Source organism: Cygnus olor, chromosome 1, assembly GCF_009769625.2.
Source record: "Cygnus olor isolate bCygOlo1 chromosome 1, bCygOlo1.pri.v2, whole genome shotgun sequence".
Taxonomy (NCBI): domain Eukaryota; kingdom Metazoa; phylum Chordata; class Aves; order Anseriformes; family Anatidae; genus Cygnus; species Cygnus olor.
The window spans coordinates 119,751,926-119,778,396 of NC_049169.1; the positions used below are offsets into that span (position 1 = coordinate 119,751,926).

General features: G+C 40.3%; 1 protein-coding gene and 1 long non-coding RNA gene across 2 annotated transcripts; one reads left to right on the forward strand and one right to left on the reverse strand.

Moving 5' to 3' along the window:
• Positions 1–657: 657 nt before the first annotated feature.
• On the forward strand, positions 658–4,204 carry LOC121057087. Its single transcript, XR_005813620.1, has 2 exons — positions 658–2,635; positions 3,210–4,204. It is a non-coding gene; the product is annotated as an uncharacterized LOC121057087 (long non-coding RNA).
• On the reverse strand, positions 3,800–24,844 carry LOC121057084 (cytochrome b-245 heavy chain). Its single transcript, XM_040530780.1, has 13 exons — positions 24,714–24,844; positions 22,569–22,664; positions 20,914–21,024; positions 17,693–17,777; positions 16,336–16,481; positions 15,360–15,550; positions 11,947–12,076; positions 11,202–11,294; positions 9,513–9,766; positions 9,056–9,218; positions 8,050–8,196; positions 6,770–6,894; positions 3,800–6,052 (listed from the first exon to the last, which is right to left on the reverse strand). Exons 1-13 carry the CDS (start codon positions 24,756–24,758, stop codon positions 5,926–5,928), a joined length of 1,713 nt encoding a protein of 570 aa, XP_040386714.1. The 5' UTR covers positions 24,759–24,844; the 3' UTR covers positions 3,800–5,925.
• Between the last annotated feature and the right edge of the window lie 1,627 nt (positions 24,845–26,471).

Below are 26,471 nucleotides of genomic sequence, written 5' to 3' on the forward strand. Positions count from 1 at the left end.
TGTATTTTCTGGTCTTAATACCTGTCCTGCTTTCAGCTGGGATAGAGTTAATTTTCTTCATAGAGGCTGGTATGGTGCCTTGTTTTGGACTTAGGATTAGAATAATGTTGATATCACACTGATGTTTTAATTGTTGCAGAGCAGTGCTTACACAGAGCCAAGGACTTTTTGGCTTCTCACACTGCCCTGCCTGTGAGGAGGCTGGGGGTGCCCAAGGAGCTGGGAGGGGACACAGCAGGGACAGCTGGCCCACACTGGCCAGAGGGATGTCCCATACCACCTGGCATCATGGTCAGCAATAAAACTGGGGGAGTTGGCAGGGGGGACTGCTTGCCCAACTGCTTGGGGACTGGCTGGGCATCAGTCAGGGGGTAGCGAGCAGTTGCATTGTGCATCACTTGTTTTGTGTATTCTTTTATTATTATCATTATTTCTCTTCTTTTTTTGACCTCTTCAACTGTTTTTATCTCAACCCAAAAGTTTTGCCCTTTTTTTTTTTTTTTTTTTTTTGATTCTCTCCCCCATCCCACTGAGGGGGAGTGAGTAAATGGCTGCGTGGTGCTTAGCTGCCTGCTGGGTTAAACCACAACACTACCAGTTGACCTACATATGTTTTTTAAAAAGTCCAAAACAAAATCAACCAATGAGTTATTTGTAGGGCACTTCGCTTTGTGAACTACTTTTATTATTACGAAGTGCCTGTTCTACGGGAGAGAGATGGTCTGACTCCCCGCCTTGGCTGACCTTCCTGCCCTCTCTCTACAATAATGCTCAGTGAGGTGTGTGGGTATTGAGGATGGGAGCAAGTTTTTTTTTTTCCCCATTACCCTCATTTCTGAACAATGCAAATGAAATGCAGGGCTAAATGCAGATATGTTTTACAAGGCAAAAGTACAGAATTTGACTCACACATGCTGATATACTAGAACAGAGCAGCTCTTAAATCTCCTTCACTGTAGAATTTAAAAAGTTAAATGTGGGGAGAAAATCCTAGAGAAGCTGTCTGTCTGGGCAATGCAGAGCTAGCTGCAGCCTTGGTCTCTTTGTAGTGACAGGGAAGGTGGCAGCTGGATCACATCATGCATGATGCACAGCATGCACTGCACCCCGTGCTTCTCCCTGCACTTGTAGGTGGGCCTGAGCACTTGCAAAAGCATCAGAAAGCCTGAGGGAACTGGAGGTTCTCAAGAAACTTGCAGAGCTGGGGAGCAGGAAGGAGTGGGTGAGTGAAGGTGCAACAGCAGCAACGGGTACAAGAGGATGAATGGAGATAAATCGGTGGTAGCTGAGCGAGCAGAGACACACACGTTAGTCAGGTGGAGCAGTACCAATGGAAAAGGAGGGATGGAGTTAGCAGACGTGCAGAACAGAACTGGAAAGCATTTGTAAGCTTTCAGCAATTCTTTCAACACTTCTCCACTCTCCTGCTATTAATTTCCGCTTGTCTCGGCTGGCTTGCGTGTTGTGAATGTAAATGAGGGCAGTGGGTTGCTGGGGTCTCTGTGAAATGCAAAAATTAACGTGTGGTTCACGAGAAATGACTGCTCTGGTTTGCACCTGTGGAGCTGTCGCTGTTGTACACAGTCAGACATGAGGATCTTGATCCTGCGAGCTCTTATAACCATTAACATCTTAATAAATGCTACTAACTTCCTTTGAGCATTTATACATGTGTGTTTGAGGTGTGAGAGCTTACACCTGGCTATGAGTTCTACAAACAACAGCAAAAACAAACAAACAAAACCCACTGCAAGATGGAAAAAATAAGAACAGCGAACATGAATTTCTTAAGAATACCCAAATTAGAGCAGGATTCTGTGACAAAGTGTCATAGTGAGACCCTGAAGTTGTTACTTGCTTGTTCAAAAGTGTCATCTGTTTAACAGGCAGCTTTTTGCTTGTTTTTCTGTTTCTAATTTGGTTTAACCCACCATTTGAGGACTGAAGTGCAGAAAGTCCCCACCCAGCAGAGAAAGTCTTACAAGACTGAAAAGAGGAAGACCTATTTTGCAACCAGGGTGGTTTTCCCCCGGGACATGCATGATGGTGAACAGGCAGAGTAGCATTCTTATTGTAGGTTAAAACTTATGAAAACTTGGATTTCCTTTCCATGTTTGCAATTTTGCAAGTGTTTACCAGGGAAGGAAGGAGGACAAGGTGAGTCCCAGAGCATCCTGAGGTCTCAAATTTATTATCTGGATATGAACAGGTGCCTTGCACCCTCCAGAACCACCGTCCAGTTTCCAAAATTAAGATGGGGCCAATGGAAACTGGAGCTGCCCAGCACCCCTGAGGATCAAGGTCTTGAAGTGTGAGGCAAACTACAGTGGACTGCAAATCAAGGACACTGATGAATTAATTAACATCTTAATTCAGATGACTGCATGTGGAAGACAAAATATTGTGTAAGAAGGGAAGGAAAATGTGATGAGCAGAGGCCACAGTTTCTCTCTTCAGTCACTTTGAACTGAACTCCTAATTGCTTCCATTAGTTAAAGCATTTATGTTACTAACCCAACAACAGGCTCCTGTTGCCATCAGCAGAGCATTTTTCTTTTGAATAGGGAATTTGTGGGACTGGGTGGAAGGACAGATCAGGCCTCATTCCGCTTTATGAACTCCAGTACAGCATGAGGTCAGTACTGCATGTCACACAGGCTGTGTCCCTATCCCTGTTCCTATCCCCAGGAGTGCCATGAGGTCCTTACCTCTTCTAGAGTCAGCCCTACAGAAGAGGCAGCGCTAGGACTGAAGGCTCCTGTAAAAGGACAGCCTTAAAGGGAGAGCCACGTGTAGTGTTCAGACCCCACTGGAAGGGAGGATGATTCTGGAGGGGGCCCCAAGACCTTCATGAGCATGGGCAGCAGCAGAGGTCTGCCTCAGCAACCCTAATTGCTCATTTACTTTGGCGGCCAGCAAGTCAGGAGCCTGGTAAAGGTGGGGGAAGAGTTTTGGGGTGGAAATTGATCCATGTCAGTGAAACATGGAGCTCTGTCAAGTCCTGCCTTCTACCACCGGCTGCTATCCCCACCCTCCCTGGCACTGCTCCCCCCAGCTGTCCACAGGCACAACCCTGACGTGTCCCTGCCTTTCCCAAAATCTCGCTGGTGCTTCCTATGAAGGTTGGGATGGCAGACAGCTTTGCCCAAAGTGCAGGATACCATGTGCAGCTTCCCGAGCAAAGCTGAGAAGCCAACCTTTGTTTCCAGGACAGGCCCTTGAGAGCCAGCAGCGTGACAGCAAAAGAAGCTGTTTATTGTGAGAGCTACCCCTGCCACCGCCCCCAGGACAGAAAATCCCCAAACACACGGAAGGAGGAAATTTTCAGCAAGGGGGCCGGCCTATAGCAGTGATCTATTTCCAAGCAGTGTCATCGGGCCACAAAACAGGACTGTCCTGTAGGCTCACCTGTAGCCTGCTGCCCCGGCCTTCTCCTGAGGGTGAATGAAGAGCACTGCATGTTGTGCATTGGAGGCAGTAGTGTTGTAACCATGATCATCTAGGAGTGGCACGTCTCAAGTGGCTCACAGAAATACCACCTATGTGGGGAACGTCTATAGACCAGGCAAGCATTTGGAAGGAGGGCTTTACTCCATTAGGAAAAAGACAGCAGCGTTGAGAACAATACCACTGACATTCATCCATGCTTTGCTGAAGAGTAGGGAGGACTTGATCTAGTTTCTTTCTTATGTTTGTGTTTCAGTGCTATCTGTAGTGCTATCTGTTTCACTCACCTATCCTAGATTAAAAAAGCACCCTTCATATTTCATATTTCAGACCATGATTGATAATGCATGTCTCATATTTCAGCAGTGTTTAATAAAACAAACCTTTGAAAGAAACTGAGAAGTTCTTGCTTGCTCTTTTACATGTTTTAGGAAGACAGTGGTTTATTAATATGCACACGATTCCTTTTTTCTGAGTTTGAGGTGACCAGCAGTCCCTGGTGTAAATGTGCAGCAGGTCAGGGAGTGTCATTAGAACTGGCTGTGAAAGGAAAGATCCCTGGAGTTGTAAGAACAAACATGACAATGTTTAGAAAATGGTGAAGTAAAATGCACCCCCTCCAAGAGTCTTCGAATGGTAAATATGCTGTATTAGACCCCTTCTTCCTTCTTCTGTATCAATTAGACCCCAAACTTCCAGTTTGCCTGCTTTCTGACAGTGTGAAAATCTGATCATATGTCCATTGAAATCAAAGCCAAATATTTCAGTGCTCTCTGCAGAGGGTGAGAGCCTTACTCTATTTCAGTAGCAATTCTTTTTATTCCAAGGAAGAAGTTTTTTAAATTCTGTTTAAGCTCTGTTCTGATTGAATAGGCATGTTTCAAACATTATTATGTGGATTTAAATATGGCCCTTTTGAGAATTGAAGAAAAAGAATTGAAAAATTCCTCACCAAGAGCTGATCTTTACTAGCATTTACCAACTGTGACTTCTGCCCTTCAGATGGTGATACAATTCAGTATCATACAGGTAAGTTTCGTATTAATAAATAAAAATGGTAAGCTGTCCTTCTAAAGTAGCATGAAGTGCTTGGATAACATTTAAAAATGGTGTAAAGGGAGAACACATCCCGTCTGGCAAGCTGTGGTGTAAAATATGCTACATACAACCAGAAGGTTACACAAACTTGTGTGAAGTTACAAAAGGAGGTCACCACTTTTATCTGTGACTGCAGGAACCTGTCAGCGAGGTCTAGTGTTGTGTAGGAGCTATTGTAGGGCTTGGCAGAGGAGTTTTAAAGGCAGTAAGCAGGTGACTGGGCTGAACCGGGCTGAAATAAAATATGTCTGTTTCAAGTTTTTTTTCACCTTTTTTTTCTATGCTGCTGGCTTTAAAGTTTTCTTTTTTCTTTTTCTTTTTCTTTTTCTTTTTTTTTCTTTTCCTGCTGCTGGTATTAAAAGTGTCTTGGTTCCTTTTTTTTTTTAATAACCTGTTACCTGTACTGTACATACAGAAGCACTGTGCTTTGTATGGGTTTCTTGCATACATGCAAGCTTTATTCATATCTCTTCCAGCTACTGTCCCCATGGTATTTGCTTTCTCAAACCTACCTCACTACTGTCAAAGAGGAGCAGCTGAACAAGGGCCAACAGCCCTGTGTGCATTTTAAAATGCTTCACGAAAGAGCCATTAAACCATTCAGTGATGAGTTCTTTTGGCCTTGAAGTCAGAAATTTAGAGATGTGAAACTGAGAAGTTTGAAGCAGCTGGGCTATGGCTTACAGAGTGGAGGACTTGGTTTGGCACCAGCCTCATGGTCCCCTCTGCAGCTGGGCGATGGTGGCAGCGGTGCCCTGACATCCAGGTGGTTCATTTTCACTTCTCTTCTTCCCTAAAGAGAAACGGCTGCTTTCCAGCTGCCCATGCTATCTCTTGGACGAGGCATTTAGCCTTCTATCTGGGAGCCTGAGAGATGCTGGTGTGCAAAGCAGATTTCCTGTTGTAAGGACCAATTTTTCCTACTCACCCTTTCCTAAGTCCTCCCTCATTCCAGAGACTCCCTGTATCCAGGATAAGCTGTCTCTTAATAGCAAGCATTATGCCAGAATGCTTTATTGTTTAATAGCATTAAGCTTTCTCTGTGTGAATTGGTTCCCAAATGTATAGGGCTGCCTTGAACCTTCAGCAGTCATTATGAATAACAGGAGGATAAAGACAGTTGAGGGGAATTCCCCTCACACAGATGAAGAATAAATTTTTGCTAAATTGCCAGCATGTTGGGGGGTGGGTGGGCAGGCAGCGCACACTTTCTTAAAGTAAAACTTGACTCCTACTCTACTGCAGCGCCAGAATAATTCCAAAGAAGCAAAGGGATATGCATCTGTGTAACTGGGATTAGAAGCTGGGCTGTTCTTCCCAGAAAAAGAGATCCAGTCTTTAGACTTTGTACTGAATGAACAACTGCCACATATTTGGGAGTTAGAAATTTTCCTTGTTAAAGATGAAGTGTACTCCTCGTGGGTCAGCTTCCGAGTTACTGATGCTCTGCTTGTTGAGCGTGTCAGCTAGGCCCTCAGGTCCACATAGAAAAACACCTATTCTGGAACTGTTAAGAAAACGAAAACATGGTCAGGAACTAAATATAGAGCAGCTGGATGTTATTTGTGCATATCAATCTTATGTTCTGTAGCTGCAAGGTTTTTTTTTCCTCAGTCATGGAACTTAAAAGAGAACGGTATGTCTTCCCTTTAAAACTTATAACCGCTTCAAACTTGCAAGGCGTTTTCTACTGCTTCTAAAGGAGATGGTGGGCTAAATCTCAGCTCAGCAGAAGTCAGTGAAGACAATTCTATGGACCTCAGTGGAATCAATGAAGTAAAGCCTCAGAGTTTATGACACAAATTCTTGAAAGGAACTGTTCCATTTTTCCCACAAATTTTGGGTGCTCAGCCAAAGGCCATCTATCTATATATATATATATAATTTTTTTTTTGAGGTAGAAGGTATTACTATTAGAGGTATTTAGAGGTCAAATGACGTTCCTATCTACTTCAGCTAGGAAGTTGTGATATGTTTTTTCTAAAACATCTGCTAGTAATTGCATACTGCATGAAGTACCTCACCAAACATGGATGATTTTTTTTAAGCTGTAGGTTAAAACAATTTGGTCAAGACTCGAGGTCATGTCCATGTCTGAAACCAGATTAGAAGACACTTGGAGATTGTTATTAAAATACTCTAAAATACTTTCCTCAAACATTATGAAAGGAACAAGATTATGCTATTATGGCGTTCAGACAGAGGACTATCAGTACAGGTTTACCCTGGATGCTGCCTTGCAATGGTTTTGAACTCGTTTTCCCAGTTAGGTCTTCCATACAAGGTTTTCTGTTTAAGGCCTGTAATCACATCCTTCTCTTCTTCATGATGCACTACAAAATGAGTGGCCTGTGGGAAATGAAAGACAAAGGACAGCATCATGTCAACATGCACTGAATTACTTGCAAACCAAGAACATTCCTGAAGCATTTATGGCATTTAGAAAGGAAAGTTAACATGAGTATAGTCCTGACTAGTAGTGTCCATCTCCCCTTTTCCCCCTGATTGGGTTATCTCAAGACTTAAAGCCATGAACTGTTGAACACTGAACACACAGAAATTACATTTCTTTTGGAATGAACTGTTTTAGTCCAAGAACTGTAAAATAAAGCTGTAAATTAAGACAAAACTTCTCCTACAGTTACAATAATACAGCTCCCATGACCTTAATGAAGTCCTGCCAATTTGATCTCTGGAAGGTTTGATCCATATGAGGAGGTCTTGTCTACCTTCCCTGTGTAACTATCACCTAGACCAGCTAAGCTAAGTAGGGACAGGAAGAGGAGAAGAAGTGGTTAGGGCGTAAGTTCAACCCTTGCAGAGTTCTGCAGCACTATTATATGTCAAAAAAGTTAGAGCGGGAACTTTCTCCCAAAGCAAAAATTGTGTGATTTTTCTTCTTTCTTTCCTGTTTTTCCATTGTCTGTGTAAGGAAACTTCCTACTGTACTGCTACCCTATCCCTGTAGCAGAGCTATGGCACTTCAGGCACATGGCAAATTTTGCAAAGGTGAGACAAAAGTGAAGTAAAACATCATAAAAAGTAGCAGAGTGAGCACCTTTCCTGACTGAATCACACATTCTCAGGTGGGTCATGGAGAAGCGGCTCCTTTGTATACCTACAGCGCCCAACATACAAGGGATCAGATGGGAGAACTCATGAAGGCCCTGAAAAGAATATGCTGCCATTGCTCAAATCTTGTGCATTACCTTCTCCCAAATGCCATTAATTCTGCTTTAGGCAGTAGTAACTACTTTAGAGACACTTGGATGGTCAGCTGAGATTGATGTTGTGATGAAAGACTACTTTCTGGAGCGCACAGAGAAAGTCAGAGTGTACATTAGCAGCTGATCTCATGTAATTTCTGATGGGTAATACCTATCTGCACCTAAAACCTCTGAGAGCCAGGTGGAAGCCCAGGATAATGGCTGTTCAAAAATTTAGCAAAACATAACACACCTGCCTCAGTACATAAGGCAGTGGTATTTTCTGCAGTGTTGTTACCTGAGATTCATCCCAGCCTGTAAGGTAGATGTTATAGCTGAGAAACTCCGCGTTATTTCTCTCCTGCATTTGAGTCTCCAGAGACTGCAAGAGGTCAGCAAACCATTCAAAGGCATGAGTGTCCCTGCACAGCCAGTAAAAATAGATCTGGAAGAAACAAGAGTAAACTGTCAGGGGACATAGTCCTTTAGGTTTCCGGGTTTCTGTCTGCTGACTAAATGAGGATTTCAGAGTTGTTGTAGAAATTGCCCTGACCAGTTCAGTTAATGGGTAGGCAGTACTGAAGCTATTCAGGAGTTTTGACACTGGGAGGGTTGTGAAGCAGAATGAGCAACTGCAAGAACAAGGAAACATCTTCGTATTTGTCTTTCACTGGTGGGTTACATTTGTAGTTCAGGACGTTTCCCCAGTTGTATCCTTGTAAAACAGCTTGTTAGGACGTAAAATAATGACCTGGAGGTAGATTATATCTCCCTCTCTGCTGACGGGGAAGTTAAATTAAAGCAGGTAATGAAATCAGATCTGTCCTCTGGATATGCCCATAACGGTGGAGTGTGACCCCACACCTCTGTGCAGGGACTTTCCAGGCACAGAAGGCAAGAAGAGGATGGCAGCAGTGTGCTTCCACTGACAGAGTCGCTCTCTGTGTTGTTAGGGAAGACACACAATATTTGCATGGGCTGTAGTTAGTGCTTTGGAAGTATGGCATGTCGTTTTGTATCTAGCATGGCTTGAATGGCACCTCTACCATAGGTGGAAATCCCCAGGACCACAGGATTTGCGTATAGGATTTTGCTCCTAGGGTATTTCTCTTTTCATTCTTTTTTATTTTTTTTTTAAACTTTTGCTTCCCTGTCTGCTCCTCTTGTGAGATAACTGGGCTTTTCTTTCAGGATTCATACATGCTTGGAGCCAGATCCCTTTTCTGGGCCTGTTTCGATTTGGGCTGTCAGCCCTCCAACAACTACATGGGTTCTGGGAAATTTCTGTGACGAAGAGGACGTACCTTCTTAAGTTTTAGGTTGGTCGCATCGTGGCAGTATTTGTACCAGACAGACTTGAGCACAGATGCAAATGGTGTGACCCCTATCCCAGCTCCAACAAGCATAACAGTTTCATAACTGAATACGTCCTCACTGGCGGTTCCAAAGGGGCCGTCCACAGCTATCCTGAAATCAAAAGTACTCTTAATAAATCAATAGTGAATATTTGTTAGCACCATTTAAAGTAACAGTAGAAAGGTAAAGTATTTGTCTGTTAAAATGCATGTTTGGGCTGAATGCTAGAACGTAAAAGAAAAGGTGGATTTGATCATAGGAGGGAACTGGAAGGAGCAGTCCAAGGTCAGCATCTGTGATGGAAGTAGTTAAAGACTGTATCGCAGGTGTCACCAAACTGGCTGAGTAAAATTTAAAGTGTTTAAGATTTTGGTTGGCTTTATGACGGAGACTCTTTGTACATACTTGGGCAACTTCCAGGCCTCCTGGAATTCTTGCTTGTCACATCCGCAGGCATTGAACAAGCCCTCTGTCCAGTCCCCCACAATACGGACATGAATACTGAAGTAATCCTCTTCTGGGGCAGAGGTTAGAGTGAATGGATGCCATTCCAGTTTAGACACTGCTGGACATTTGACAAAAATGTATTGTCCGACCTCCATCTTGAAACCCTTCTTCATCATCTGGAGCTCAATCGTCTTGAAAGGATGAATCACCACCTACAGTAAGAGGGACAAGGGGAAAAAAAAGACAAAAGGAAAAGGTTGTCTTCCCTGATCACTGGTTTTATCTATGTCCTTCATCACCAACATCACCCTTTCCTGTGAAGGCAAGGAAAGCAGGTGAAACTTTGTTCCCAGTAAAACTGGGAGTGAGAAGCAATGCCTGACAGCCAGGTGAAAGACTGCAGAAGATGCTGAATTTTTGGCTGAGGTACCTTTTTCACAGTCTACTTGCAGTCATTCCAAAAGGGACAGGTCACACTGGCACATCTTGTAACACGTCACCAGATCTGTGTTTGCATGTTGTTAATTCTAGGTGCACCTTACACAGTGGCACAGTGTTAATGAAGCTGGATGTATGTATCAACAAAGAGCTATCACACAGACAGGGAATTAGACAGATAGTACCACTGGAAACTGAAGTTTTCATTTTGTACCTGGATGGGAACTATAGTTGTGCCTATTGTACCTATATTTAGCCAAGAATTAACAGTAGGAATATTCTAGAAGCAAGGCTAGTATTTCAGTCACTGCAATTTTTTAATTCTAAAGTTGTCTGCCAATGTTATTTTCAGTTTTTAGAAGAGAATCAAGTCTCTCTGTTTATTAATGTAGGTATCATTAATAGTGCTCAGCATTGTGGAAGAAACTTCCTGCCAACAGGGAACCAAGCAGGCACAACAGACATATTATGCAGAAATAGAGAGATTTTGGTAAAATTACTATAAAGTATGCAAGAGTATAAGAGCCTTCCAATATGTCAGCATGGTGCTAGGGAGCAGTAGAGGCATCTACTATGATCCTCCAAATCCTGCTATGACTTGAACAGGGTAGGTCCATGAGATGCAACACACTGCCATGTGAAGAAATTATGTTGGGAAAGGCCAGGGGAGTTTTTATATTTTTGAGTTTGATGCCGTGATAATTTGCCTATCATACTTTCAGAACCAGCATTAGTATCTCTGCAACACACCATGGAGACCTACCACCTAAGCTCAACATTAGCTTTGGCTGTGCAAAATAGGTACCCCCTAACTCTCTTACTCAGAAGACATTTGTTCTGCTGAAAAATCCGAATTCCTAAATATCCAGGTAGTTTTGAAAACAAAAATTTGTTATCCTAAATTACTCAGAAGGCTGTGGAATATTTACATTGGTGAGCATTTCCCTAGATCTGAAGAAAAATAATTCTCTAAGATTCAGTCCAGTGCCTTAGCTATCTTCTTCCTGCACTCTTTTAAAGACCGGCTTGGAGACAACTATGCTTAGATGTTAGTGGTTAGTATTATTTTTGCATGTTAGCACCCAGGACACACCTGAGATGTCTTTAATTGACTACATTGTGTGATGTGTTGGCACTGCTGGCTTCGCTGCACCGTCTGTAAAAACTGGTAATGTTTTGCCCAGTGTTAAGCATAGCATCAACACATACCTTTGTGATAACAACCTTCTGCTGTGACCTCCAAAACCGCACCAACCTCTCACAGAGGTACAAAAACATGGGACCTACTACCCACTTCCATGTCTGTTAACAGAATAAAATGAGAAGTCAGATCATGAAGATGGCAACTTACATTACACTGAATTCTGGAAATGCTATTAACAGGAGTTAATTTAAGTTACTTATCAACCAGAGTAGGGAAGCCTTAAAATATATGACACCTTCAAAATAGCTTCTGCTCAGAGAGAGAATTTCTTTCTTTGTTGAGAATTGCAGTTGGATTTTTAATGGATACAATAGTTATAGCAATGCACTTTCCTATGGGTGATTTTGTCTCTACTTTAAAGCTAAGGTAGCTAGGTGAAATGTGGAATAAAACTCTCAATGTGTTACTGACTCAGGTCTGTATTACTGCAGGGAAGTTTTCTGTTAACAGCTCTGTCTGAAACATGAATGAAAGCCAACCTGGTTAGTCGGTAAGAGCTGAAGTTTCAGCTCTTGATGTCTGGAGACAATCATTTTCTGTTAATGATTATCAATCCATTAATAATATGAAACTATTATGTGGATTATAGCACGTTTTAGGAACCTCCAGAAGCCGCAAAATACATTTTCGTTAACACATATTGCTTTACGTAAAGTAAGCTGCTTTCTACAGTGACTGTATACATTATTTAACAAAAAGTAAACTCTAAACATTTTTGATTGGCTTTACACTCAAAACAATTGTTCTTACCATAGGAGGATTCCCTGAAAACTGGGGGATTGGGCAAGCTCCTTTTTTCCCCCAGTCACTGAAGTTCTTATAGCAAATCTCTGGATTATGTTCAGCCAGACTCTCAGCAGTCTGTCCACGTACAATACGCCTGAAAAAAATTGCAAAACATTAAGGGAATGAAATGTAAATGAACCTACTGTCATGAACTGTCACTTATTATTATTCTGTTTATGTACTATTCTATTTCCGTGAAGTTATGGACTTCTGCAGTGCTAGTGTACCTTTTGATTCAGCTCTACTGCTCTGACCAACCCACAAAATTCCTATTAAAATGATAATAATGAGGAGGAAAGTTTGTAGGGGAAAATACCAACAACAAGATCAGATGAGGAACTAAGGGGCATGTTCATTATCATTTCCAGTACATGGTCACAATAGGAAAACTTCATTCTTTTCAAAGCAATCCTACTTTTTCCTTCAATAAGAAAAACAAAACAGGGAGTGCGCTCAATAATCAGTTTCCTAGTGATTAGTGCAGGAATTATTACTGTTATTTAGCTTAGAAATCATAGAGAACCCTTTCCAAAGTACCTCCTTTGATACTTTCTCTCTCTTTAAAGCTGCATAGTAGATGTTAAGTTGGTGTGAATGGGCACAGGTACCTCTGGCTCAAAGGAGCTACGCCAGCCAAACCAGTTTATGTCAGTTGATGATCTTGACTCTGTATTCTGGCTTGTGCTTTGTTTTGGTTTGTTTTGGTTTGTTTTGGTTGTTTGTTTTATTATAAAGAAGCCTGATTGCTCCAGTTCTAGCTTTCCAGTAGCAGAGCTGGCGCTGGAAGAAAATTTCAGTTTTGAGGACAAAAAATATATTTAGATCTTGTTCATTATTTCCTGCCTCTGTGTGGAGTTTTACCAACGTTAGGGCATGAGAGAGTCCCCAGAATGATGGTAATTAGTAGGATGAGGGTGATAGCAAAGAAATGCAGATTAAGATCTGATGACTCTCCCTAGCAATGGTCTGATTCAGGTTGGCTTTAGGCCAATATGATCCTGTTGATATTTTCTTTCCATGACTTCTCTTTCTGTGTTTCAAGATCAATTTCCTTGAACTAAACTGTGTTTCTTATCTTTCAACAAAATTTGGTATCTAAGTTAAAAGTGTATCTGGCTTTAAGTGACAAACGTATCAGAGGATTATTACAATGCCTGTGCACAATCTTGAAAGTTAAAAGATTTCACTGCTGATAGATACTACTAACGAATCGCTTCCTCATTAAGGGTTTCATTAACATCCTGCCTGAAAAATAAAGGGAAAGAACGACACTGTCCTAGGAGCATCACGAGTTGCAGTTTGCAGGATCACCAGTTGCAATTCACTTCCCCACTAGTGACAATGGCTTCAGCGGAGCCACCCTCTGGGTTGATTTACGGGAACAGGAGGAGCCCATTTGCCGCCTGTTTTCTGACAACCCTCACCCCCATCACTTAAGGGAAAGAGTGGGCCTGGTGGTTTTTGCCCTGCCCTACAATCCACTCAGAGTTTGACAATGCTGGGAGCCTGTACAAGAGAATGAAAACAATTATTTTCACTTACTATGCAATGTAGATGCTCTTCCAGTACTGAAATTAAGCTTTCAGTAATATAGCCTTATAATTACTTCTTTTTTCTGCTACAAGTTTTACTTTAACTTCCAAGGCAGGGTGATCTGAATCTCTGTACTCTTTCCTCTTTACTACAAGGGGAAGGTTTGGACTTTCGTCTGTGACGTAACTCATGTGCAAAGAATATTGGTAATGGAAAAATGCTTTAACAGCTTGTAACAGACAAGAATCTGCCCCCTTCTTTCTATTAACTATATTTGCTTCAGTTTTCTGTATATACATATGTATGTACATATACCTATGTATGACACAGCCTTCTCTTTTGAGATACGACACCTGTCTCTTTCAAACATACAACTTTGAGTGTCAGATCATACTTATTTCATAACATCTATCTTTACACATCTAAGATTCCTTCCTTGAGCATAGAAAGACCATCCAATATTTTTTCAGTATAGTATCATTTTCTCTAAACTCAAAATGTCTTTTGCTTTTAAGGCAAAATACGATGGAGCTATCTTTGCCTGAAAGTGATCTAACACCTATCCTGCATATGACTAATGGCCACCCTGAGTTCACTGCCAGAAATCATCCTTCCCACTACAGATAATAATATTCCTGTGTTTATCTCCTCCCAAAGTCTAGCTGAATCTCTCTGACAACCACATTGACCTCTACTGCTGCCCAAACTCTTCGTATTTTCAGTACTGTGTTATTAAAATGAAGAAGGTATAGTCCACATCCAAGTAACCAAAAAGTCAACTTTTATGAAATACATGCTACTCACTGACTGCTAGAAAGAGCAATGCTTGCTTTCTGATAGCATTGTGTAGCAGCTGCTGACAAGTCTGGACATTTTGATGGTAATTATATGGTGTTTGCTGAAGGAAACACGAGCCATTTGTTCTTTTCCTTCAATGTTTTACTCAAACATTCTTCTTGTTTTGGAAGTTGAAATGGACTATCATGCTGCTGCTGATCCTCCTCTGCCTTCTATTTTTGCTCTTCCTGTTGTAGTCTCATTTCTGTCTTTTTTTTTTTTTTCTAGCACTAATGGACTAAGAGGAAGTGTTGTTGAATAGTCATTTTTGTTGGGCATTTTTAAAGGACACTTCCCAGTGCTCTGAATCCTTAGCTATTTTTAAGGTAATAACACCTAGAATTTCATTTTAAATGGATAAAATAGTATAATTATGAACTATGAAATGTGGCTTGGATAATTTAGCTTTTTTTTTTTCTCTAAAAAAAATTCAACTAAAGTTCATTTTTCTAAGAGGTAAAATTGCATATGCATAGTCCTAAAATTGTTTCAATAGGCTATTCAGATAATTCAGAAGGTATGGAATGAACTAACTGTTGGAAAAGAAGATGTTTGGCATTTAAAAGTTACAGAAACTCACGGCTGCCTGTATTTGAGCTGCAACAGCTAAAAATCTATTATGAAATGCTGTTGATACTAAAACCCCCAAAACTCATCCAAGTCTGAAAGATAAATATGTGTTGTTATAGTTATCATTTATCCCACAAAATCCTAGGCCTTATGTTATTACTATTCCTTTTAGGACACAAAGATAAAGTAAGAATTAGAAACTGGAGCCTTGGAAAAGAGCTTTCCAGTTTAAATATCAGAAAAAGTTGGTTATCAGTGAACTGATATGCCTGACTCTCATAAGCCTCATGCACGTGAATAACTTGTTGCATGCATCTGAGGGCCTATTGGCCTCAGAACCCGTATTGGCACATCATTACCATAAAAAATAACTGCTGTTTAGTGACTAATAAAATATAGTAGTTATCATGTATTGTGTGATAAATGCAAATACTCACCCAGCACCATGGATGACAAGGCCAATAAAGAAGATGACAAACAGATGATGTGTGTACCAAAATACTTCAAAATACGACCTTCTGATGGTTTTGGTGGACGACGTGATGATTAGTATGAGGGCCAGAGTGATGATAACACCAGTGAGACCAGCCAAGTATGTGAAAGCCACATATAAGCCCCCCATGGGATTCTGTAAAATAATTGAACACATTGGTCTAAGGAAGAGACTGCATCAAAGCTGAGCCAGCTGAACCACCAGTCTGTCTCCCTTGCCAAATTCTTTATCTTGTTGCAAATCTTTAAGTCATCTTCTATGAATTTGCCAACTATGTTTTGAAAACCCACTCCATTTTTGTTTTACTGCAAATGTACTCTTACTACAGTAAGTGGAAGTGGAGATAAAGGATTTTCTACGTATTTGCACACCAAGGACTGTTTCTTACTCTGCCACTGCTCAGCACTAGGGGCTTGGGGAAAAGAAAGATTTTTGCGTAACTCTGTTTCTAGAGCTGAGGTCCTACATCCATATTTAGGAAGCTAAATTAAAGCTCTCATTTTTAGTGGTGTTGTGCAGCTGTGGTTCTCAAAACTTATAAGTATGTCAGACTCTTGGTGCTTCTGAGGAATGGGGAGATTTTTTTTTTTTTTTTTCCAACGAGAATTTAGGGAGCTCAAGGTCAAAACTTTTGCTTTGATTTCTGTCTGCCTAATCAGAAGACTTCTTTACAGGGCATTTGTTTTTATGAAATGTTTTAAAACTACTTTGAAATCCTCATGTGAAAAGATATAAAGTATTATCAAAAATCAGCCACACTATTATTGACCAACATAGGGGAATGAATTACAAAAGACTGTCCTGCAAGATGGTTCAAATTGCAGATTGTGCACTCCAGAAATAGGAAATCTCCTGAGATATTCTTACATGATTACCTAGATGAATGGAATAATGATTCTTCACAGCCTGATGTCACTTACCGGAATAGTTTGCCTAAAAAAATTGACATAGCTTTCTCCTGGATTATCACCAAGTTTCGAGAGCGCAGTTGTCAGAGTTTCTTTCTCTTCAACACGTGCTTGCACACTCCACTCTACATTGAATAAGTGTGCAATGGTGTGAATTGCTAGGAGTGACAGGAAACAAATAATTAGGGTTAAGCACAGGGCAAGTACTCAGTGTTCTGGGGTAACATTTGGGTGAACACTGTAACGTTTCTCGACAGCAGCTTAGAACCTTTGCCACTCTCACCCTCTTCATCACAATTTCAGATCACTGATGTGTGTTATTGCTAAAGCTTCACCATCTGAAGTTTACACCTTTTACTGGGTAGAGGAAGGAAAGAGGTAAAGGGAAAACATTTCTAGAACATCTTTGTTCAACAAAGGCTTTCAGCAATTCAAGTTGAAGAGCAGTGCCCTAATTTTATACTTGGGATGGCTTAAATTATTTCTCAGGATCATACAGGAATTATGTAGAAGAGTGAAGCAGTGAATCTGGATCTCTTTGGTGTCAGATTTGTTAGGGTTTCTTTGCTCTTCTGTTTGGCTAACAGTCATTAGTAAAGTTTTTGCGGTGCTGGACTTGTCCGTAAACTAGTACACCTGAAGTGTTTCACATTATTTTCACTACATGTTATTGCAGGGGTTAGCTATACAACACTTCTCAAATATTTTCCACTTTTATATCACTGGATAAATCAGGGCCTGACAGGTGCAGATCTCACATCCCTGAACAATTCCTCTCTGCTGCAGACCACTTCTGTGGCCTTACATAAACTGAATTGCCCTGTTCCTTTCCTGTGAAGTGGTGATCTCAAGTAATCTCCTAAGTACTTGAATACTGTTCTAAGATATATGATTTGTAAGATACTTGAATTGAGAAGTGACAAATTTTTTGGAAAAAAAAAAGATAGAAAACCTTTAGTTTACCTAATAACACATAAAACACAAAAATAATTCAATGTCCTGCCCAAGTTTATACAACCCTTTCTTTAATAATTTCTATTATTTTTTTCAGATGTACCAGCTAACTTATAAGCCTAAACAAAAAATATAGCTAGAGTACCTGGTTCTCAAGGCATTGCTAAATACCCTTTATTAATCAGTGCCATGAATTTTGCTAACAGTGCAAGAGAAAGGTATCATTTCTTACTTATCTTTTGTTCTCTGCCAGTTGCAGATTAATGACTGAAAACTTTTAAGCCTTGATACATGCTGACTCCTTTAGGTTAATGAAATCAGCTCTCTGCCCATATCCATAAGAACTTGAATCCCACCTGAATTTTGCCTAAAATGAAAAAGAAAGCAGTAAACAAAGAAACATTTGAGTACCAACCAGTATGAAGGGCGATCATCCATGCCACCATTTTGTGAAAGGTGAGGTTCCTGTCCAGCTGTCGTCTGACACGGGTAGAGCAACACTTTGGGGATGAAGAAAAAAAGTATTTGCAGACTACTTGTGATGCCTTTGCGTACTTATTTAAATGCAGGGAAAACAAAAACATAAACAAAAAATGGAGGGCCTAAGCACAACGATTGGTCACATTGGTGGTAAAGAATATTTAGGAATTCAGAATTCCTAAATATAAACAAAAATATATCACTCCATACTTAATATAATAATAATATTATATTTTAATATGTCCCATTGAAACAAAGTATATGATAATGAGAAAAAAATAACATGCAGTATGGCAAGAATATGTCTTATCTGTGTTAAATTTAAATTACGTGTTATAAATGGAGGGAATCATCACACTCTGCCATGCCAAGACAAGGTTTTCGTAGGGACTTAGGTTGCCAGCTAGCATCAGGATCCTGTTGTGGTTCACACTGTAGAAATGGACTGTAAAGCCTGGCTATAACTGTCATCTCAGAGAACTTCCACTCCAAACACAGCAGTCACTTATGTTCCTAAGTGATTCCTTCCCCAAAATGCTGGGTGTACTTGCCAGACATTCATTTGCAAATTGTCACTGGAGTTATCCAAAGGGAAACAGGAATAAATTAAAAAAAAAAAAAAAAAAAAAAAACTCTCTGCTAAAAAAAGCTGAAGAACTTGGCTCTTAAGAAGAACAGAATGATATTTTCAATAACGATTATGACAGGTGCCTAAGAGACACCATCTACATTGCACTGTAGTCAGTGGGAGTTCTATAAATTAAAGTTCTTGTAAAGCTAGCATTTGTTGTCTCCACACAGTAGAAAGCATAAATATCCTGTGTTGTGTCCTTATATTGCTTTTGCTGACTGCCAAAGGTAACAAAACACTAAGCAAGCTAAAACATTATATGCCTTGGAACCATATAAATGTTTCACACAACAAATTAAGAGAGATCAAAATTTTCTTCGAAGTGCTTGCTGGACATTAACTTTGTAGACAGTCGGGTAAAGTATCTTCCCAGCTAACAGGGTGGATCTGATCATTCCAGATCATTGTTTTTTGTTTTTTTTTTCCAGCTGTGACTTTGATTAAAAGACAAACTTTAACACTACTGCAATGACTTCAGTGGACTATAACAACAGCCAGAATAAATTTGGCCTTCTCTGCATCATGTGCCTTGAGATATAATTAAAAGGCTTGTAGAATAAAGAGTAGTACAGCATGGAGGTGCCCATCCTGCTTTTCTGCCTTGCAAAAAGCAGGTAGGAGCACCAGATCTTGCTGTTTAAGAAGTTTAAGACCAAGCAATAGCAAAATGCTGTAGTTAAGTTCAGTAGTGAGGCTCATTAACAACAGCAACGAATACAGCAATTAAGGGCATGCAAAAACAACACAGCTGCTGTTCTTTCAATTAATAATAAACAACTTTGTGGTGTATCATTTCTGGGTAGCAGAATGTAAATGGCAGGAGTTTCCATCACATTCCTATTGAGCAATTCACCCCTCTGCCTAACCCCAATGGCATTGCTACTGGAAAGGCCACTACCCCTTCAGTAAGTTACACAATATTTAAAAATCCTGATTTTCTTATGAGATCCTCACAGGTTTTACTTCCAGAGCATAGCTAATCAGACAAAACAGCAGAACAAGCATAAACAGCTGTACCACTGCACCATGGCCACCACAGTCCTGTCCCTACCAGTGGCACACTAAGCTGTGCATGTTTTGCTTAAGGTATACAATTACCTGCTTCCTGATGTAATACAACACATTGCTATAGATATATTCTATAAAATTGATCTATATCTATATTGTGTATATAATATATAAATATACAAATATATAAAAAGCTATGGAGATTTATTGCAAGAGGCGACTGAAGTTAAACAAACTCCAAACAGTCTTAAAATCCTATTTTATGTCCCTCCCTCGTGTCCTTGCACATCCTCAGAGCCCTGAGCTTCCTCACACAGCCTGGTGCTGTCAGCTGCAGGCAGGCAGCAGAAATGAAGCTGTAGATCTCTACATGGTTCCAACTTGCAAACTGCAAGAGATGAGCAATTCAGGACAAGAAGCATTAAGACCCAGTTGCAATACAATTTTCAACCCTTGGAATCAGTTTTTAGCATTCCAGTTATGTTTCTGAAAATGTCTTCAGCTTTTTCATTGCTTTGAACTCAGAAGACTTCTTCCCAACCTGCTTTCAGCCCAACTTTGGACAGCGTTGGAAATACAATTTAGGAGCTTAATGTGGCAGAAACAGCTCACTTTTTCATCCACACTGATTGTCAGAGTATATGTACTAAATGAGTGTACACTGTGGGTTGTCTCTGATTATTTTCTTACGTGTTCCCTCAGCTGACGAGGGTCATCCATTTTGTATTAATAAGGTTTGCAACTTGTAGATCCTTTTGGAGGCCTAATAATCATAGCTACGGAATAGAAGCCTTTTTTTAGTATGCCTGAATAAAATTATTTTATCTTTCTGTCTGCATTATTTCTGCTGTAATAGAGATCTAGATTTCAGTAATGTGATACAGTCAGGGCTATCATAGAAAGCCACCCCAGATATCACCTAGAATTGGTTGTCCTTTTTCTTAGTGGTGGTTCCTTTGTGTTGTGCATAACATACCTATTTGGGAGCTAAAAATGGTCAAAAGGCTGGTGAGCTATTTCATTCTGAGATAGAAATGCAATGCAGAAAAGAAAGAACGTAATTTATGAACCACTTGAAAAGTCCCATTGTAAGTCTGTGAAAGCATACATTTGCTGTAAGAACTGAACATGCACAGACAGAAGACATGGGTTAATTTCTCCTACTATAAATGGGCATTGTATCATTGACAAATGAGGCAAATATGTGTGAGCATCACCAGTGGTGTCTGGCAGACAGAACAGGGTCTTCGCATCCAAAGCAGCATGATGCCCAGAAGGCAAGAAAAAAGGGAAGAAGTCTAAGTCAAGGCTAAGTATCTCAACAGAGCTTTAGGCATACCGTTGGTATAGAGACCTCAGTCTTGCTCATAGCAAAACTCCGGCCTTCTCTACTTCTTCAGAGAGGACATCCCCAAATAACAGTGTATTTGGGGAACTTGGACTGTCACTTGGGCATATTTGCAAGGCTACTTGGGTTATTATCTTTCATAAATTTTGAAATTCTTTCTTCATCTTACCGCACTTGATCCTCTGAGGAAGGAGAGCAAGTTTCGACATACTGGCAGCAGAATCAGCATGCAGTTGAAATTCAGACAAGCTGCAGGAGCCCTTGCCAGAGCCAAGGCATGCTGTAATTGGAGAGATGCTATTATTAAATGAACTACCTAAGAAGTTACCCAGGAGACAGATAAGTAGAGATTTCATTTATGTATTATATCACAACTATTAATGAGTGTGAGATCTAGAGTTAATTAACAATGTTTGCATTTCAGAGTAGCCATGCTCTGGCCTAGTTAGGGGCACATATGCAGAAAGAAAACTTTCCTCCAGACAGACACCTTCTATGCCCAGTTTTGAAATAATATGGTTGTATGAAAAGCTCCCTCTCAGATCTGACAGTTGGTGGCCGAGCACAAATGCAAGTTTAAGCCATCAAGAGAGTTTTCTGTCCCAACGCTATAAAGAAAGATACCCTGCTGTGGTTTCAGTTGGCTGAGGGTTAGGACAGACAGAAGGACAGCTTAAAAAGGAAGTGGTTGAGTGTTCCAAAAGACAATAGGAGTGGATCAGGACTAGTCTTTCTTGTAATTAACATTGATATCAATGAAGCTTTGTTTTGCTCATAAAGCTCATTTTAGCTTCAGAAGGTTAGTGCCTAAGGCTCCTGCTCTCACCTGTCCCTTGTGTGTGCACCTTTGTCAGTAAAGAGAGTCTAGGGAAATTCATTGCCCCATCTTTTAGACATGTGTTCCCTTGATGTTGATCTTCACATCCTGAATAATTTCAAATTTTGACAAAGACAGTTTGGAAGGAGGCGTTAGTGACCATATTAATCCAAACACACTGAAGGGAAGAGAAAGATAGTGTGTGCTCTCCTTGCATTGATTGGGACCCTTTCAAGTTTCAGATCACAGTGAGAGTAAGTGACTTGGGATTACACTGAGCTCTAGTTACCCATGCACAGGTCTGTGCCCTGACAACAAAAGGCGGAATTCGATCCATAGATCTGAAGCTATATGCAAGAGCAGGATTTCCTGCTTGGTTGAATTAAACCATAGATTTGCAGAGCTTTTACAAAATGCTGTGTACTGTAATTTGAAGCTGGAGTGATTTTTGTGTCTGTGATCAGGCTTTTAAATTATATGAATAAATGAATCTTCTCTATTGGCCATGACCCTTGGTAGTTTTGGAAACACCTTCATAGTTGCACACATACTGTTGCATCAACCAGTTAGGTTATATTGAATAGCCCAGGGTCCAGGATCATGTGACTGCTTTTCACACACTTGATGAATTATGATTGCTTTTCAGAGCTGATAACTATGTCAAATATTCAGGCTATGAAAAAGGGAAAATGGTTGCACAATAGTTCCAATGGCAATATTTTATTCATCTTCTGCTAAATAAAGTGGCAGTCACACATTTACTTTAATTATCAGGAGAATAATAGTTACCTGGAAACACCTTTAGGATGAGATCTCTCTATTTTGCATACCAGCTTTCTATTCAGAAGCACTGGATGTCTGTCTGCATTATTTGTTTACATGTGAATTTAACTTCTACATGAACCTGCTGCTCCAGCAACTTGATCCTGTTTCAGTCACAAAAAAATAGGGAAAAATGCTATGTCTATGCTCAGTCTATGCCAAGATAATGTATGTTTTGTACTTACGCCAAGGAGTTCTCTGGTGTAGAAGAATTTTGGTGGGAGATCATACGCAAGATAGAACCACCAAAAGAGGAAGACATTTAACCCCAGCCACACAAGCTGAAAGAGAAACAAAGAAGAAACTTTACAGTTTGTTGTTAAAGATCATATAGCTGAATCTACACAGTTCAAAAAATGGTCAATTAGTTCATTGTGCTTCTATTTGCAGAGTTAGGTGTGCTGCAGGTGGAAATGAGCTTTAAGGAGCACAGGAGTGGCAATAAACCAAAACACAGATAATGGTAGCTGAAACTTTTGCATAGTTTGAAGGACTTACAGTTATGTAAGGACTGCCATGTTATAGGTGTCTCGCTAAGTCTGTGAGTCTAGATAAATCTCCAGACATCATTAAAAGTTCCAAATGGCAGTTTGCCTGAAAATGTCCTTCCCATGCAGCACAAGTCCAGGAAAGTGAAGGGATTTCCATCAGCGTAAGGCAGGATATGGGAAATCCCCAAATCCTCATTACAGAATTAATCTAATCTCAGGATTAAATGCTCTTGAATACGTGTTTAAAGTGTCAGTGTGCCAGTCCCATGTACAGTAGCCTGACAGCGTGCCCAGCAGGCCGACATGTTTGGTGTGATCCTTGATGGATTCTCACAGTCCTTGGTGCTGACCCATACAGAACATGGAAAGTTAGGGGCCATCCATACTCTTCAGCTAGGGCCAATGGAGATTGAGTATGGTGGGGTTAAGGATGCTATGTGTCTGTTTTTTTGAGGTAAATCAATACAAACTGTGGCTGTGCTGTTCCTATCAAGCACCGGACATCCCTGTAGCTAGTCAGCATATAATAAAGCCGTAGTGAACAATGCAGAATACTTTGGTAAGGAAAGTGAACTGTCTGTCTACTTAGCTGCTTTCTTTACTGGTGACTCCTTTAGTTTGTTTCCCTACTAGCTAACCTTGTATACCCCTGAGACTAAAAAAGGAAATAAAAAAAAATCCTACTTGAACAACCTAATGGCCTCTTACTTAATTCTGTTAATATTTCAGTTCTGGTGGAAAAAATATGCCCGAATTCACCTCTTGGTAGTTTCAACTTCCTCAAGTCACTGTGGGTGACAGCAAACGTAGTTACTCCTTTTCAAAGCACTGAAGTGCTAATGCTTTGTTCCTAAACTAGAGCTAAGCATCTACAATGTCATATGTAAGTATCAATTGTTCACAGCAGCAGAAATACATCTTTTGAACAAAGACATTCACATTTCAGTCACCACAAATATAGATTGTCTATGTCTTTTTTGCATTACTTTCAGTATTTACATACACTAACCCCCCTTGGCAGAAATCCCATAAATGGTGTTACATTTTTATTGTATATATTATATAAAATAATATTATCATATCATATCATATCATATATCATATCATATATGCACATTAAATACTGTATATGCGTAGCTCTTGTATCATGTTGATGTGAAAAAAAAGCGAATGCTGAAATACTTTCTTGTCCCTAAGTTTTCTCCAAGGAGGACTGCCTTGCCTTAGTGTTTGGCTCTTTTAAATGGGAGTGAGATTTCTGGTACTTTTAAATCTTGCTTGTAATGAATTTAACCTACTTCCACAGCTACTCCATGTAAGCTATATACAAACTTAGTTCAAATGCTAGTTGTCCTAACGAAGGATTCATGAATCTCTACTCTAAATTCTGGAATCTGACTCTAATACTAATTTTGTATCCTCAAGACATGTCCACAGTGCTTTCAGTTACATCTACTTTTGTTTACAAAAGTGCGAGAAAGGCTTGTTGTTGTGATTGCTTTCTATTTTTGAAGTGCACATGGTTAACAGTGATATGTAATGTTATTCTTTTTCCTTAAGTCACTGTTGCATCCAAATAAAATAGATACTTACATTTATTTCTAACAAAGAAAAAGAAAGTTAACCTATGATCATTTCTAAATCGACAATAAAGCCGATCGCAATCAAGATACCAGACAGGGCTCCTAAAACATCATGTTCTTGAAGTGTGTCACTGCACTTGCTGCCCTAGTTTCAGAATAATCAGATAAACCATTCACTGACACAATGAGATCTGGGTATTAAAACTTTCTGTAGAACTTTCTAATGGATACAAATCACAATAAAAATTGTACTTACAACAACAAAGATGGACAGTCCTTCATTCTCCACCCAGTTACCCATGATTGCCTGAGACGAGAGTGCACAACAGCCCCGTTCTTTCTGGGATAGTGTCTCTGTCTTCTCTCATAAGGAAGTGAGAGCAGAAGCTTGCAGCAACCTGTTTCCTTTCTCATTCATTTAGGAAATAAGTTAACCATTGAATCATATCCATAGTTCAATTTCAAACATGTTTCTACCACCTTTACATATAACTTTTCATAGCTCATCCATTGAAATAATCTTTTCCTCATGATACAGAATTTCGATAAAATAAATAACATAACTGGCGAGGTTTTCTGCTGAAAAATATATTGCCACTTTATGTAACTTTTAATGCTGAAGTGTAATACACAAGGCACAGAACAGTCATCTCCTCCCCAGCCTTGTCTTTTTTATCACCTCAAGTCTGAGTTGCCATTCCTGCAGATCCCTTTTGACAAATTACCAATAGAATTATTTATCTTTCAGTAATTTAATGTTCGCAGAAGCCTTCAAATGTAATCTAACACGCCTCTTGTCTGGGACATACATGCAAACCTTGCCATTTCCTCTTTGCTCAGGTCAAAAGTGAGGACGTGTCACTTGACAGTCTGTTTTTCATATTTGGTACTCTCACACAGTTCCAGTCCTGGGAATCCTGTCACTATGTAAGAAAAAAAAAAGTAGGGTAAACATTTTGCTTCTGTGATTAGAGAGAAGAAATGGAAAATCATCCATATGTATTTTAGAGCTTGTATGCCCATGGACATTTATCCCAAGTGTATTCATTTAAAAATGTATATATATATTTGTGGGAAATTAGTGATTCTGAATGTTTTGCCTCTGTGGTATCACAGTTCCCGAACCTGCAATAAAGAGTGCAGAAAGACAGACTGGAGGAGACTTTGGGATTAAGAAAATACATCTTTTGTCAAGGTACAGGCCCTAGAGAGGAGAAATCCTTTTACACATGCCTCATGCTCACTTTTTTCTCCAATTCCACCTATTGCACCACAGAAATACAGATCTCCTCCCAAAGTGACTGACACAAGTCTGTCTGATTTCCAAGGAGGTGAGATGTATGGATGGATGATGCTAATGCACTCTGCAAAGATCTTTTTAAACTTTAAAAGCTATGTCCTTCCCTTCCCTTCCCTTCCCTTCCCTTCCCTTCCCTTCCCTTCCCTTCCCTTCCCTTCCCTTCCCTTCCCTTCCCTTCCCTTCCCTTCCCTTCCCTTCCCTTCCCTTCCCTTCCCTTCCCTTCCCTTCCCAGAATCACAGAATCGTCTAGGTTGGAAGAGACCTCCAAGATCACCCAGTCCAACCTCTGACCTAAAACTAACAAGTCCTCCACTAAACCGTATCACTAAGGCATTCTTCCCAGCATTATACAGAATGGTTTGGCTTGTGATCTCTCTCTGCCAGAGCCATGCCGTGTGGTTCTGCTTTCTCCAATCCTGCAGAATTTCACGGCTTCCCAGAATTTCTTTCTGGGAGGGCCAGGTGGGGCCTTGCACAATACTAACAGTTGTAGAGCACAGGGCCATTTTCAGAGGCTTGATCCTGCTCTTACTGGAGTAAATAGCAAGCTTCTTATCACACTTGTATAACTAAATTTCTTGGGGCCTGATTCTGGCAGTGATGGAACATTTGGTCAGGATGTAAAACTGAAGATGAGGGCACCCAGCACAATTCCCTGTGCTCTTGCTGTTTTCTTCCCGTCTCTACTTCCAGCATACTGCCCTTATTAAATTT